At 55.6% G+C, this 13,622-nt stretch overlaps 1 protein-coding gene across 1 annotated transcript in view; it reads left to right on the forward strand.

The window, feature by feature from the left end:
• The window catches only part of fam234b (family with sequence similarity 234 member B), a 101,561-nt gene extending 88,116 nt beyond the window's left edge, over positions 1-13,445 (forward strand). The window contains exons 11-13 of the mRNA XM_038783983.1: positions 2,083-2,200; positions 9,619-9,839; positions 13,019-13,445. Coding sequence (XP_038639911.1) covers positions 2,083-2,200; positions 9,619-9,836 — 336 coding nt within the window. The 3' untranslated portion in view covers positions 9,837-9,839; positions 13,019-13,445. The remainder of the gene's footprint in view (positions 1-2,082; positions 2,201-9,618; positions 9,840-13,018) is intronic.
• The last annotated feature ends 177 nt before the right edge of the window (positions 13,446-13,622 follow it).

Consider the following 13,622-nt stretch of genomic DNA (forward strand, 5'->3'; position numbering starts at 1 on the left):
CGGCCTCCATCGGCCCAGTGACCCCGACCCGGTGACCCCGGCCCCGGCCTCCATCAGCCCAGTGACCCCGACCCCAGCCCAGTGACCCCGACCCCGGCCTCCATCGGCCCAGTGATCCCGACCCTGACCCCGGCCCCGACCCCGGCCCAGTGACCCCGACCCCAGCCCCGATCGGCCCAGTGACCCCGACCCCGACCCAGTGACCCCGACCCCGGCCCAGTGACCCGACCCCGGCCTCCATCGGCCCAGTGACCCCGACCCCGACCCCGGCCTCCATCAGCCCAGTGACCCCGACCCCAGCCCAGTGACCCCGACCCAGTGACCCCGACCCCGGCCTCCATCGGCCCAGTGACCCCGACCCCGGCCCAGTGACCCGACCCCGGCCTCCATCAGCCCAGTGACCCCGGCCTCCATCAGCTCCTCATGCCAATCAGACAATGACCCATTTACACGTACTCACTGTTTTCTGGCAGCCAATCTTTATACCCAGACTAATATGTTAATAATAATTATAATAATCCTTATTGTCACGAGTAGGCTTCAGTGACGTTACTGTGAAAAGCCCCTAGTCCCCACATTCCGGCGCCTGTTTGGGGAGGCAGGTACGGGAATTGAACCCGTGCTGCTGGTCTTGCTCTGCATTGCAAGCCAGCTGTTTAGCCCATGTAAATCCAAGTACAGTACATCTGTCAGGCTCCCCTTAATGCACAGTGCATGTTGCTTTTCAAAAAACTCTAATAAATTGGTCGAACAGGATTTTCCTTTCACAAAACCGTGCTGTCTCAGTTTTCCAAATGCCCAGCTATAGCTCTTCAATGATTGACTCTATCACCTTTCCCATGACAGACGTCAAGCTAACTGGCCCACAATTCCTGTTTCCTGCCTCCCTCCCTCCCTTGAATAGACGGGTTGTTACTTTCAGTAGATGTTTGTGACTTTGCCATTCCTTCACTGTCGCTGGGTCAAAATCTTGGAACGTCCTTCCTAACAGCACTGTGGGTGTACCTACACCACACAGATTGCAGCTTGACCACACCTTATCGAGGACAGTTAGCATTGGGCAAAGAATGCTGGGGGAGGTGCTGTGACGCAGTGGGTAGGGTCCCTGACACTGAGCCGGGTTCGAACCCGGAAGCTCTTAAGTTTTAAATTTGCTACCTCTTGTCCTAAGACTATGCCTCCTCATTCTAGAATGCCCCACAAGAGGAAGCATCTGCTTCACGTCTACTTTATCCATACCTTCTATCATCTTGTATACCTCAATTAGATCTCCCCTCATTCTTCTAAACTCCAGTGTCCTGTGCAGTTTATTATACCTTCCAACACGCCAACGGCTAAGAGCAGGAGAGACTCCTGGTCAGCCATGCTTGATGTGGAGTGGCGCCCCTCACACTAAGTTCCCAGGGACACACTAGAGACCTGTTCCAGGAATTACTAGCAATGGAGCATTGCTAGTAATCCTCATTAGCTATGAGGAGCGATTGAATAAACTCGGTTTGTTCTCACTGGAACGACGGAGGTTGAGGGGCGACCTGATAGAGGTCTACAAAATTCTGAGGGGCATAGACAGAGTGGATAGTCAGAGGCTTTTCCCCAGGGTAGAGGGGTCAATTACTAAGGGGCATAGGTTTAAGGTGCGAGGGGCAAGGTTTAGAGGAGATGTACGAGGCAAGTATTTTACACAGAGGGTAGTGGGTGCCTGGAACTCGCTGCCGGAGGAGGTGGTGGAAGCAGGGACGATAGTGACGTTTAAGGGGCATCTTGACAAATACATAAATAGGATGGGAATAGAGGGATACGGACCCCGGAAATGTAGAAGAATTTAGTTTAGATGGGCAGCATGGTCAGCACGGGCTTGGAGGGCCGAAGGGCCTGTTCCTGTGCTGTACTTTTCTTTGTTCTTTGTTGTTCTTGTTCTGGAGAGAGACAAAAGTCTGCGGCATGAGGATGGGGAAGAGATTCGGATGGATGGGATAAATGCCTGCCTAGGCAGCAACATCCGCATCCTGTGAATGAATAATGACAACAACAGAAAATTCCAGGTTTGTGTTGGTGATTGCTTACTTTTCTGTTTACTCACAGGCCCAGAGGACAGACCCCAACTCACAGAGCCAGTACCACCTCTACCTCCTGCACCCATTGTATCCCAGTGTCCTGCTGGAGCTGACCAACAGCACGGAGGTCGTGACAGCATCAGCCAGTGAGTACAGCCCTGACGCCCAGGCTTCAAAGGGTAACAGACTGTCTGGCTGGGACAGAGAGCTCAGAGTGGCACAGAGAGCTGGGAGCTGGGACAGAGAGCTGGGACTGGGGACTGGGAGTTGGGACTGGGAGCTGGGGCTGGGACTGGGAGCTGGGACAGGGAGCTGGGACTAGGAGCTGGGACTGGGAGCTGGGAATGGGACTGGGAGCTGGGAGCTGGGACAGAGAGCTGGGACTGGGACAGAGCTGGGACTGGGAGCTGGGACTAGGATCTGGGAGCTGGGACTAGGAGCTGGGACTGGGAGCTGGGAATGGGACTGGGTGCTGGGACAGAGAGCTGGGGCTGGGAGCTGGGACTGGGAGCTGGGACTAGGAGCTGGGACTGGGAGCTGGGACAGAGAGCTGGGAATGGGACTGGGAGCTGGGAGCTGGGACAGAGAGCTGGGACTGGGACAGAGCTGGGACTGGGACAGAGCTGGGACTGGGAGCTGGGACTAGGATCTGGGAGCTGGGACTAGGAGCTGGGACTGGGAGCTGGGACTGGGAGCTGGGAATGGGACTGGGTGCTGGGACAGAGACCTGGGGCTGGGAGCTGGGACTGGGAGCTGGGACAGAGAGCTGGGACTGGGACTGGGAGCTGGGACTGGGGACTGGGAGTTGGGACTGGGAGCTGGGACAGAGAGCTGGGAGCTGGGACTAGGAGCTGGGACTGGGAGCTGGGACTAGGAGCTGGGACTAGGAGCTGGGACTGGGAGCTGGGACAGAGAGCTGGGAATGGGACTGGGAGCTGGGAGCTGGGACAGAGAGCTGGGACTGGGAGCTGGGGCTGGGAGCTGGGACTGGGAGCTGGGACAGAGAGCTGGGACAGAGGGCTGGGACTGGGAGCTGGAGCTGGGACTGGGAGCTGGGACTGGGAGCTGGGACTGGGAGCTGGGACTGGGGACTGGGAGTTGGGACTGGGAGCTGGGGCTGGGACTGGGAGCTGGGACAGAGAGCTGGGACTGGGAGCTGGGACTAGGAGCTGGGACTGGGAGCTGGGAATGGGACTGGGAGCTGGGAGCTGGGACAGAGAGCTGGGACTGGGACAGAGCTGGGACTGGGACAGAGCTGGGACTGGGAGCTGGGACTAGGATCTGGGAGCTGGGACTAGGAGCTGGGACTGGGAGCTGGGACTGGGAGCTGGGAATGGGACTGGGTGCTGGGACAGAGAGCTGGGGCTGGGAGCTGGGACTGGGAGCTGGGACTAGGAGCTGGGACTGGGAGCTGGGACAGAGAGCTGGGAATGGGACTGGGAGCTGGGAGCTGGGACAGAGAGCTGGGACTGGGACAGAGCTGGGACTGGGACAGAGCTGGGACTGGGAGCTGGGACTAGGATCTGGGAGCTGGGACTAGGAGCTGGGACTGGGAGCTGGGACTGGGAGCTGGGAATGGGACTGGGTGCTGGGACAGAGAGCTGGGGCTGGGAGCTGGGACTGGGAGCTGGGACAGAGAGCTGGGACTGGGACTGGGAGCTGGGACTGGGGACTGGGAGTTGGGACTGGGAGCTGGGACAGAGAGCTGGGAGCTGGGACTAGGAGCTGGGACTGGGAGCTGGGACTAGGAGCTGGGACTAGGAGCTGGGACTAGGAGCTGGGAATGGGACTGGGAGCTGGGACAGAGCTGGGAGCTGGGACTGGGAGCTGGGGCTGGGAGCTGGGAGCTGGGACAGAGAGCTGGGACAGAGAGCTGGGACAGAGGGCTGGGACTGGGAGCTGGAGCTGGGACTGGGAGCTGGGACTGGGAGCTGGGACTGGGAGTTGGGACTGGGAGCTGGGGCTGGGACTGGGAGCTGGGACAGAGAGCTGGGACTGGGAGCTGGGACTAGGAGCTGGGACTGGGAGCTGGGAATGGGACTGGGAGCTGGGACTGGGAGCTGGGACTGGTAGTAGGAGCTGGGACTGGGAGCTGGGATTGGGGACTGGGAGTTGGGACTGGGAGCTGGGAGCTGGGACTGGGACTGGGAGCTGGGACAGAGAGCTGGAGCTGGGGACTGGGAGCTGGGACAGAGAGCTGGGACTGGGAGCTGTGACTGTGTGCTGGGGACTGGGAGCTGGGACAGAGAGCTGGGACTGGGAGCTGGGACAGAGAGCTGGGACTGGGAGCTGGGGACTGGGAGCTGGGGACTGGGAGTTGGGACTGGGAGCTGGGACTGGGAGCTGGGACTGGGAGTTGGGACTGGGAGCTGGGGGCTGGGACTGGGAGTTGAGACTGGTGGCTGGGACTGGGAGCTGGGGACTGGGAGCTTGGGAGCTGGGAGCTGGGGACTGGGAGCTGGGACAGAGAGCTGGGACTGGGAGCTGGGACAGAGAGCTGGGACTGGGAGCTGGGACAGAGAGCTGGGACTGGGAGCTGGGGGCTGGGACTGGGAGCTGGGGACTGGGAGCTGGGGACTGGGAGCTGGGGACTGGGAGCTGGGACTGGGAGCTGGGGACTGGGAGCTGGAGCTGGGAGCTGGAGCTGGGACTAGTCGAAAGATGTGCCTGTTAGGTGGATTGGCCGTGCTAAATTGCCCCCTAGTGTCCAACAGTTAGGTGGGGTTACAGGGGAGTGGGCCTGGGTAGGGTGCTCTTTCAGAGGGTTTTACCCACACAGTCATTCTTGCCCTTCTCACATCTGAGACAATGGATAGATGATCGGTGTGGCCGTAAACCATGCTAAATCGCTGCTTCGCGATGGGTTCGCTGCTGCTCCGTCGGTACGCTGGACCCCGGAATCATAGAATCACTACAGTGCAGAAGGAGGCCATTCAGCCCATTGAGCCTGCACCAACCCTCTGAAAGAGCACCCTACCTCGGCCCCATATCCTATCCCTGTAACCCAGTAACTCCATCCAACCTTTTGGACTCCTAGTGATTCCAAATAAACCTGTTGGACTTTAACCTGTTGTAAGACTTCTCGCTGAACCTTTCCGACACAAAGGGACAATTGAGCAAGGCCAATCCACCTAAGCTGCACACCATTGGACTGTGGGAGGAAACCCACGCAGACACGGGGAGAAAGTGCAAACGGCACATAGACAGTGACCCAAGGCTGGAATTGACCCTGGCAATGTGAGACAACAGTGCTAACCCTGTTTTCTCTCAGCCAGGACCCCGGCTGCTGGCCTGTATCTGGTGCCCATCACCCCTCACCCCCTTGTACAAAGGGAGGGTAACGTTGGGCTCAGTTCTCATGTTTCTCAAAGCTCGTCAGCTTGCAGCTCCCATCACCCCACTCGAAGAAGAGTGGGCGGAGATCGCCGGGAAACAGAGGAGATATTATCCCAGTGTGAGAGTGAGCGGAGATCGCCGGGAAACAGAGGAGATATTATCCCAGTGTGAGAGTGGGCGGAGATCGCCAGGAAACAGAGGAGATATTATCCCAGTGTGAGAGTGAGCGGAGATCGCCGGGAAACAGAGGAGATATTATCCCAGTGTGAGAGTGGGCGGAGATCGCCGGGAAACAGAGGAGATATTATCCCAGTGTGAGAGTGAGCGGAGATCGCCGGGAAACAGAGGAGATATTATCCCAGTGTGAGAGTGGGCGGAGATCGCCGGGAAACAGAGGAGATATTATCCCAGTGTGAGAGTGGGCGGAGATCGCCGGGAAACAGAGGAGATATTATCCCAGTGTGAGAGTGGGCGGAGATCGCCGGGAAACAGGGGAGATATTATCCCAGTGTGAGAGTGGGCGGAGATCGCCAGGAAACAGAGGAGATATTATCCCAGTGTGAGAGTGGGCGGAGATCGCCGGGAAACAGAGGCGATATTATCCCAGTGTGAGAGTGGGCGGAGATCGCCGGGAAACAGAGGCGATATTATCCCAGTGTGAGAGTGAGCGGAGATCGCCGGGAAACAGAGGCGATATTATCCCAGTGTGAGAGAAGAGTGTCAGGGGCTGAAAATCAGGTGGAAGAAACCAGAGGTTTATAAATAATCCAGGCGGCTTCAATTCCTGGAGATTTGATAATACAAATTGGGACCACGAGCCTTGCTGCTTCAGTCCGTTCAAAGTCCTGGTTCATTCTATCTGGAGAGGGCAATATCTCATGTAAAATGGCCACAACTCATTGTACAGAGGCATTTCACAGGATTGTTCTCAAATACATTTTGATGGCCAACCATGGAAGGAAATAGAGGTCACCAAAAGCTTGGCCAAGGAAGCGGAGAGGGAGGTGGAGAAATCTAGACAGGGAATTCCAAGATCAGGGCCCCAGAAGCTGAATGCATAAGCGCCGGTGGTGGAGCAATTAAAATCGAGGATTCCCATGGGACCTGAACTGAAGGAACACAGAGATCTCAGTAGGCCGAAGGTGATGAGATGCAGAGGGGAAAGGTCATGATGGGGTTTGAACACAAGAATGAGGATTTTAACATCGCGGCATTGCCAGGCGGGGAGCCAGTTAGGTCATTGCTGTGATTGCTGGGCGAATTAAGACTGGGTACGAATTAGGATGAGGATAGCTGTATTTTGGACGAGGTCACGTTTATGGAGGTAGACGGTGGGAGAGTCGCCAAGGGGGACATTGGAATCTTTGAGTCGGGAGGTAGCTCCCTGATCACAAAAGATGTTGAAGGAGAATCTGCGAGGCCCGGATATCGGTTGTTGCAGTCCTCGCCTCTCAGCTGGGCCAGATACATTCCACCCACATTTCCCCGGGGACCCCGGACACAGCAGACATTGTGTCCTGCACAGAATTTGATCATTTCACTCTCCTCATCCTTACAACCTTCAGCTCTACAATAAGCAACCATTCATCCAGCTGGTTTTGAAAGGAGCTAACCGCCTCGGCTTTTCTCTGGACCAAAAGCAATTCCCTGACCTCATCGTGGAAATCAATACTCGTGTCTTCGGGTCTTCCGAACAATTAGTTAAAAGGTTGAATATTGTGAGAAACTCGTTCGACATGTTGACCCCCCCCCCCCCCCCCATGCCGCCAGGCTGCCCTGGGACAGTAAAGCCCTGTGCGCTGGAACCTGACAGCCAACTAAAAGCATTAATGTGGGGAGAGAGCCCCCTCAAGGCTTAGCGTCGAACACCTCAGCGAGCTTCCCATTCTAATATTGTCTTGTTCCTGTTTTCCCATCCCTCCATAACCTTAACCCTCCCTTATCTCCCCAACGTCCTCGGTCTACAAGCCTCCGAGATCTCTGTGCTCCTCCGGTCTGGCCTCGTGCGCGTCCCCAGCATGCATCGCTCCACTTTTAGTGGCCATGGTTTGGCTGCCCTAAACTCAGGAATTCCCACCTTAAATCTCTCTTGCTCTCCACCTCCCCTCCTTTAACCCCACCCCTTTAAACCCCAGCAACTTTGGCTGCCTGTGCAAGTACATCACTGTTGGTTCCGCGTTAACTTTTTAACAATTGACAACGTTCCCATGAGTCACTTTGGGAGGTTTTGCTGCATGAAAGGCGCTATATAAATGCAATTTGTGGTTATTAAATGGAATGGGTGTGGAATGCTGATGAGTAACCTCTCCCCCACTCCCCTTACCCTCCCTCTCATCAAGGTGCCAAGGGGACTTACCATTCTGGTACCAGGGGTGAGGGACTTCAGTTATTTGGAGAAGCCGAATTGTTCTTACAGCAGGGAAGATCTAATTTAGGGGGTGAAAATCAAGACGGGTTTTGCGACAGTAACCAGGAGAAACTGTTTCGACTGGAGGAGGGTCAGTAACTAGGGGACACCGATTGGAAAATAATTGAAATGAATGAAAAAATGAAAATCGCTTATTGTCACGAGTAGACTTCAATGAAGTTACTGTGAAAAGCCCCTAGTCGCCACATTCCGGCGCCTGTTCGGGGAGGCTGTTACGGGAATCGAACCGTGCTGCTGGCCTGCTTGGTCTGCTTTAAAAGCCAGCGATTTAGCCAAGTGTGCTAAACAGCCCCTTGGCAGAAGATCCAGAGACCAGGGTGGCACGGGGGCACCATGGGTTTGTTAGCACTGTGCCAGAGACCCGGGTTTGATTCTGGCCTTGGATCACTGTCTTTGTGGAGTCTGCACGTTCTCCCCGTGTCTGCGTGAGTTTCCTCCGGGTGCTCCGGTTTCCTCCCACAATCCAAAGATGTGCAGGTTACACGGATTGACCATGCTAAATTGTCCCTTAGTGTCCAAGGATGTCCCAAGTTAAGTTATGGGGTTACGGGATTAGGCAGGGTGATTGGGGGAGTAGACATGGGTAATGTGCTCTTTCGAAGGGTCGTACAGACGCAATGGGCTGAATGGCCTCCTGCACTGTAGGGATTCTAATACTAGAATTACTTTTTTTACACAGCAGCTTGTTTTGATCTAGGAGTGTAGTGAAAGCTGATTCAATAGTAACCTTTGAAAGGAAATTGGCTAAACACTTAATAAATAAAAATATTGCAGAGCTGTAGATAAAGAGCAGGGATCTGCCACATGCACGATGGAACAATTGAGCTGTATCGTTGCTGGATGATCCCTTGAAAAGGTGTTGACTCCTTGCTGGGCAACGGTGCTTTTGCGTTATGCATTCTCCAGTGCATCTTTGCCAATGTGGTTATGTCAGTACCTCTTCGGCAATGGTAGGCCTCACAACTGAGTCGGCTCCTGTTATCAGTTGCCCCCTCCCCCCACCCCTCAAACCTAAGCTTTGGATTACGATCGGGAGCTGATTCCCCCCCAGTTAGGGGATGCTGAGGCCAATTGTAACATTCCTACCACCGCGCAGTCCAACTCAATCTGGAGCATTGCTGCTCAGAACCAGGGGGCTGAGGTTTGCTTCAGGGGGAGGACTGGGCTTGTTCTCAGGGTGGGTATCAATGAGACTCGGTACCCAAGGCGGCTGGGCTTGGCTCCCCGGGGCGATGAGGCTCGGCCTTGGGGAGGATGAGGCTCGGTCTTGGGGAGGATGAGGCTCGGCCTTGGGGAGGATGAGGCTCGGCCTTGGGGAGGATGAGGCTCGGCCTTGGGGAGGATGAGGCTCGGCCTTGGGGAGGATGAGGCTCGGCCTTGGGGAGGATGAGGCTCGGTCTTGGGGAGGATGAGGCTCGGCCTTGGGGAGGATGAGGCTCGGTCTTGGGGAGGATGAGGCTCGGCATTGGGGAGGATGAGGCTCGGCCTTGGGGAGGATGAGGCTCGGCCTTGGGGAGGATGAGGCTCGGCCTTGGGGAGGATGAGGCTCGGCCTTGGGGAGGATGAGGCTCGGCCTTGGGGAGGATGAGGCTCGGTCTTGGGGAGGATGAGGCTCGGTCCCATGCGTTATCTATTGAATGTTCAGGGTATCAAGTGTTTGAAGCAGCTTATATCTGTAATTGGTGCGTGCTTCCTGGGGGATATAATTCAAACAGCCCATTTAGAAGCCCTTTGACTTGCTGATTTTCCCCATTGATGACATAACCATGAAACTTTCTGGAATTTCTTTTTATTCTATAGCTGGGATATTTGAGCAACAGAAGGACGCATTTTACGTGAGCATGACGACGGGCTCCACACACAAGTCTCACGAAAGCCGTACTGGGCCTCTGCTAGTGAAAGGCCTGGGCCTGAATTGGGCGATTTCCCGCAGCAGGGTGGTGACGTTGGAGGAGGAAACCATCGGCACCGTCAGGAAGTTCTTCTCCCAGATCCGGTTTTCTGCTGTCCAACACTGACTGGTAAATACACAAGGAAATAGATGACCCATCCTCCATCGCGCCTCCTGAAGTGCTTCACAGCCAAAGGATTCAGTCACCTGAGCCAGAAGGTCATGAAGTCCCACTCTGGAAACTTCAGCACAAAATCTGGACACGCACCATTCTCCTCATCTCTCCTTTCGATCTTCCAGCGGAATATTTCAAATTAACCACTTACAGATAACCAGAGGCCTCTTCCAATTGCCCATCACGGTTGCCAGGGGCAACATCCCTTCCTGATTGCCCAGGACAACATTCCTTCCCGGTCGCCCAGGGCAACATTCCTTCCCGGTCGCCCAGGGCAACATTCCTTCCCGGTCGCCAGGACAACATTCCTTCCCGATCACCCAGGGCAACATCCATTCCCGGTCGCCCAGGACAACATTCCTTCCCGATCACCCAGGGCAACATCCATTCCCGGTCGCCCAGGACAACATTCCTTCCCGGTCGCCAGGACAACATTCCTTCCCGGTCGCCCAGGACAACATTCCTTCCCGATCGCCCAGGGCAACATCCATTCCCGGTCGCCCAGGACAACATTCCTTCCCGATCACCCAGGACAACATCCCTAATCCGGTCGCCCAGGACAACACCTCATAATAATAATCTTTATTGTCACAATAGGCTTACATTAACACTCCAATGAAGTTACAATGAAAAGCCCCTAGTTGCCACATTACGGCACCTGTTCGGGTACACAGAGGGAGAATTCAGAATGTCCAAATTACCTAACCAGCACGTCTTTCGGGACTTGTTGGAGGAAACCGGAGCACCCGGAGGAAACCCACGCAGACACGGGGAGAACGTGCAGACTCCTCACAGACAGTGATCCAAGCCGGGAATCGAAGCTGGGACCCTGGCGTTCTGAAGCAACAGTGCTAACCATTGTGCTACCGTGCTGCCCCGTCCCTGTCTCCCAGGGCAACGCCCCATCCCGGTCGCCCAGGGCAACACCACGTCCCTGTCGCCCAGGGCAACGCGACATCCCGGTCGCCCAGGGCAACACCACGTCCCGGTCGCCCAGGGCAACACCACGTCCCGGTCGCCCAGGGCAACGCCACAACCCGGTTGCCCTGGGCAACACCACGTCCCGGTCGCCCAGGGCAACGCCACAACCCGGTTGCCCTGGGCAACGCCACGTCCCGGTCGCCCAGGGCAACGCCTCGTCCTGGTCGCCCAGGGCAACACCACGTCCCGGTCGCCCAGGGCAACGCCTCGTCCCTGTCGCCCAGGGCAACGCCTCATCCCGGTCGCCCAGGGCAACGCCTCATCCCGGTCGCCCAGGGCAACACCACGTCCCGGTTGCCCAGGGCAACGCCACATCCCGGTCGCCCAGGGCAACGCCACATCCCGGTCGCCCAGGGCAACGTCTCGTCCCGGTCGCCCAGGGCAACGCCACATCCCGGTCGCCCAGGGCAACGCCACATCCCGGTCGCCCAGGGCAGCGCCTCGTCCCGGTCGCCCAGGGCAACGCCTCGTCCCGGTCGCCCAGGGCAACGCCTCGTCCCGGTCGCCCAGGGCAACGCCTCGTCCCGGTCGCCCAGGGCAACGCCTCGTCCCGGTCGCCCAGGGCAACGCCTCGTCCCGGTCGCCCAGGGCAACGCCCCGTCCCGGTCGCCCAGGGCAACGCCCCGTCCCGGTCGCCCAGGGCAACGCCTCGTCCCGGTCGCCCAGGGCAACGCCTCGTCCCGGTCGCCCAGGGCAACGCCTCGTCCCGGTCGCCCAGGGCAACGCCTCTTCCCGGTCACCCAGGGAGCACACTGTCCCAGTCACTGTTCCAATTTACTTAAAACCCTCCCCCAAGCTGTGGCTAACAAGCTAAACTCTCCCTGTCACCTTTCTTTCTCATTGCCCACTGACACTCTCTGGAGTGAAGGTTTGAAGTTACTGCCATCCCTGGCACCTCACCCACCAAGAGAGAGACAGTAAAATAGATCCACCTCTGGCCTCAACATTCCAAACTCTGCATTTCCACCTATTCTTTGACCTTCGAGACTAAGGATGTCATTAGTTAAAACAATGGAGACACCCAAAGCTTGAACTGACCCTCCAGGTCCAGAGGTCGGAACCCTCACAACTTTTGAGAAGCATTTAGATGAGCACTTTAAAAAAAATTTTTTAGAGTACCCAATTCTTTTCTTCCAATTAAGGGGCAATTTAGCGTGGCCAATCCACCTGCCCTGCACATCTTTGGGTTGTGTGGGGGTGGCACCCACGCAGACACGGGGAGAATGTGCAAACTCCACACGGACAATGACCCGGGGCCGGGATCGAACCTGGGACCTCGGCGCCGTGAGGCAGCAGGGCTAACCACTGTGTCACCGTGCCCCCCGAGATGAGCACTTTTAATGCATACAGGGCTACGAGCCAAATGCTGGAAAATGGGATTAGAATAGGAAGTTGTTTGATTGTTGGGCATGGATGTGATGGGCCGAAGGGCCTCTTTTCCGTGCTGTAAAACTCTCCGACTCCACTCCATCCACTTAAAAATGTTAGAACCAGGGGCTGAGTGGGGCCTATGGCCCTTTGACCCTGCTCCACCATTCAACATGGCAGACCTTCTACTTCAATCAGCCTTCCCGTACTATCCCCATACCCCTTCAATTCCTGGTGACCAAATATCTAGCAACCTATGTCTTGCAGTCACCCAGTGATTGAGCATCCAAAACTCTCTGGGCTGAAAAATCCGAAATAACAGCAACTTCCTGTAGTGAGGAGAGATCGGGGATGGACTCTTGACTTTAAAAACCATTCGACAGCCAATTCCTTTTGAAACTCCTTTCCTTTTATTAACATTCAGCATTTTCCCCGGCAGCGAAGCAGCATTCTCATTGTCGCTGATCGTATTGTTAGCCCTCTGAAGTCAGCATAGGCACGGACCTGAATTAATGTTGCCTCCCGAGCACAGTCTCCCCGCCTGACCTCCCTACCCTTCCTCCCAGCCTTCCTGCGCACCCCCTCTCCCAGTCAGTGTATCCCTCCATCATCTCGGTCCCGTGAATGGAGCACCCCATTCTTTCCCCATCACTGTCTACCCGCCAGCTACCCGTGTGGGAGCTTCTCCTTCAAGCTCCAGTGACAGCCACAGCTTCTCAATGCTGGGTACGGGTTAAATTCGCACAGCGTCTCAAAAGGAACGTGGCTTCTGCCTGTTGTTACAGCCATCTGCCAGATCACCTTCAGCCCACTGCTGCCTGGAGTCAGCCATCTCCGCAGGAGGATCCTCACTGACCATCTTTCCAAGGATGTCCATTCTAGATATAGTGATGGGGGAAGAGTTGTCCCCACAGGATCATCTTTACCTTTACAAGTGGTCTGTCTTTGTAACTGCACTTTAGAATAGGACAATCTTGTGTCTTTGTAGCCACAATCGAAATAGAGGGATCTTTAATTGGTATCCTGTTATAATTTATTATAGCCTTCGCTGAATCAATCAAAAAACCTGAATGATAAAAAAGCAAAAGAAAATGTTGTTGCATAGATTATATGTATATAAGATCATAAAAAATAGGAGCGGTGTGCTAGATGGATAAAGTAGATTTACTCTAAACCAGTATGTATAAGCTGTTTAAACATATTTAATATATACTATTTGTGTTACCGGTATTTATTTTGCCATCAACCTGTGGCCTATCCTGGGACATGAGGCCAACAATTTAAAAAAAAAAAAATTTAAGTGCCCAATTCTTTTCCCAATTAAGGGGCAATTTAGCATGGCCAATCCACCTACCCTGCACATCTTTGGGTTTGTGGGGGTGAGACCCA

Source organism: Scyliorhinus canicula, chromosome 23 (genome assembly GCF_902713615.1).
Source record: "Scyliorhinus canicula chromosome 23, sScyCan1.1, whole genome shotgun sequence".
NCBI lineage: Eukaryota > Metazoa > Chordata > Chondrichthyes > Carcharhiniformes > Scyliorhinidae > Scyliorhinus > Scyliorhinus canicula.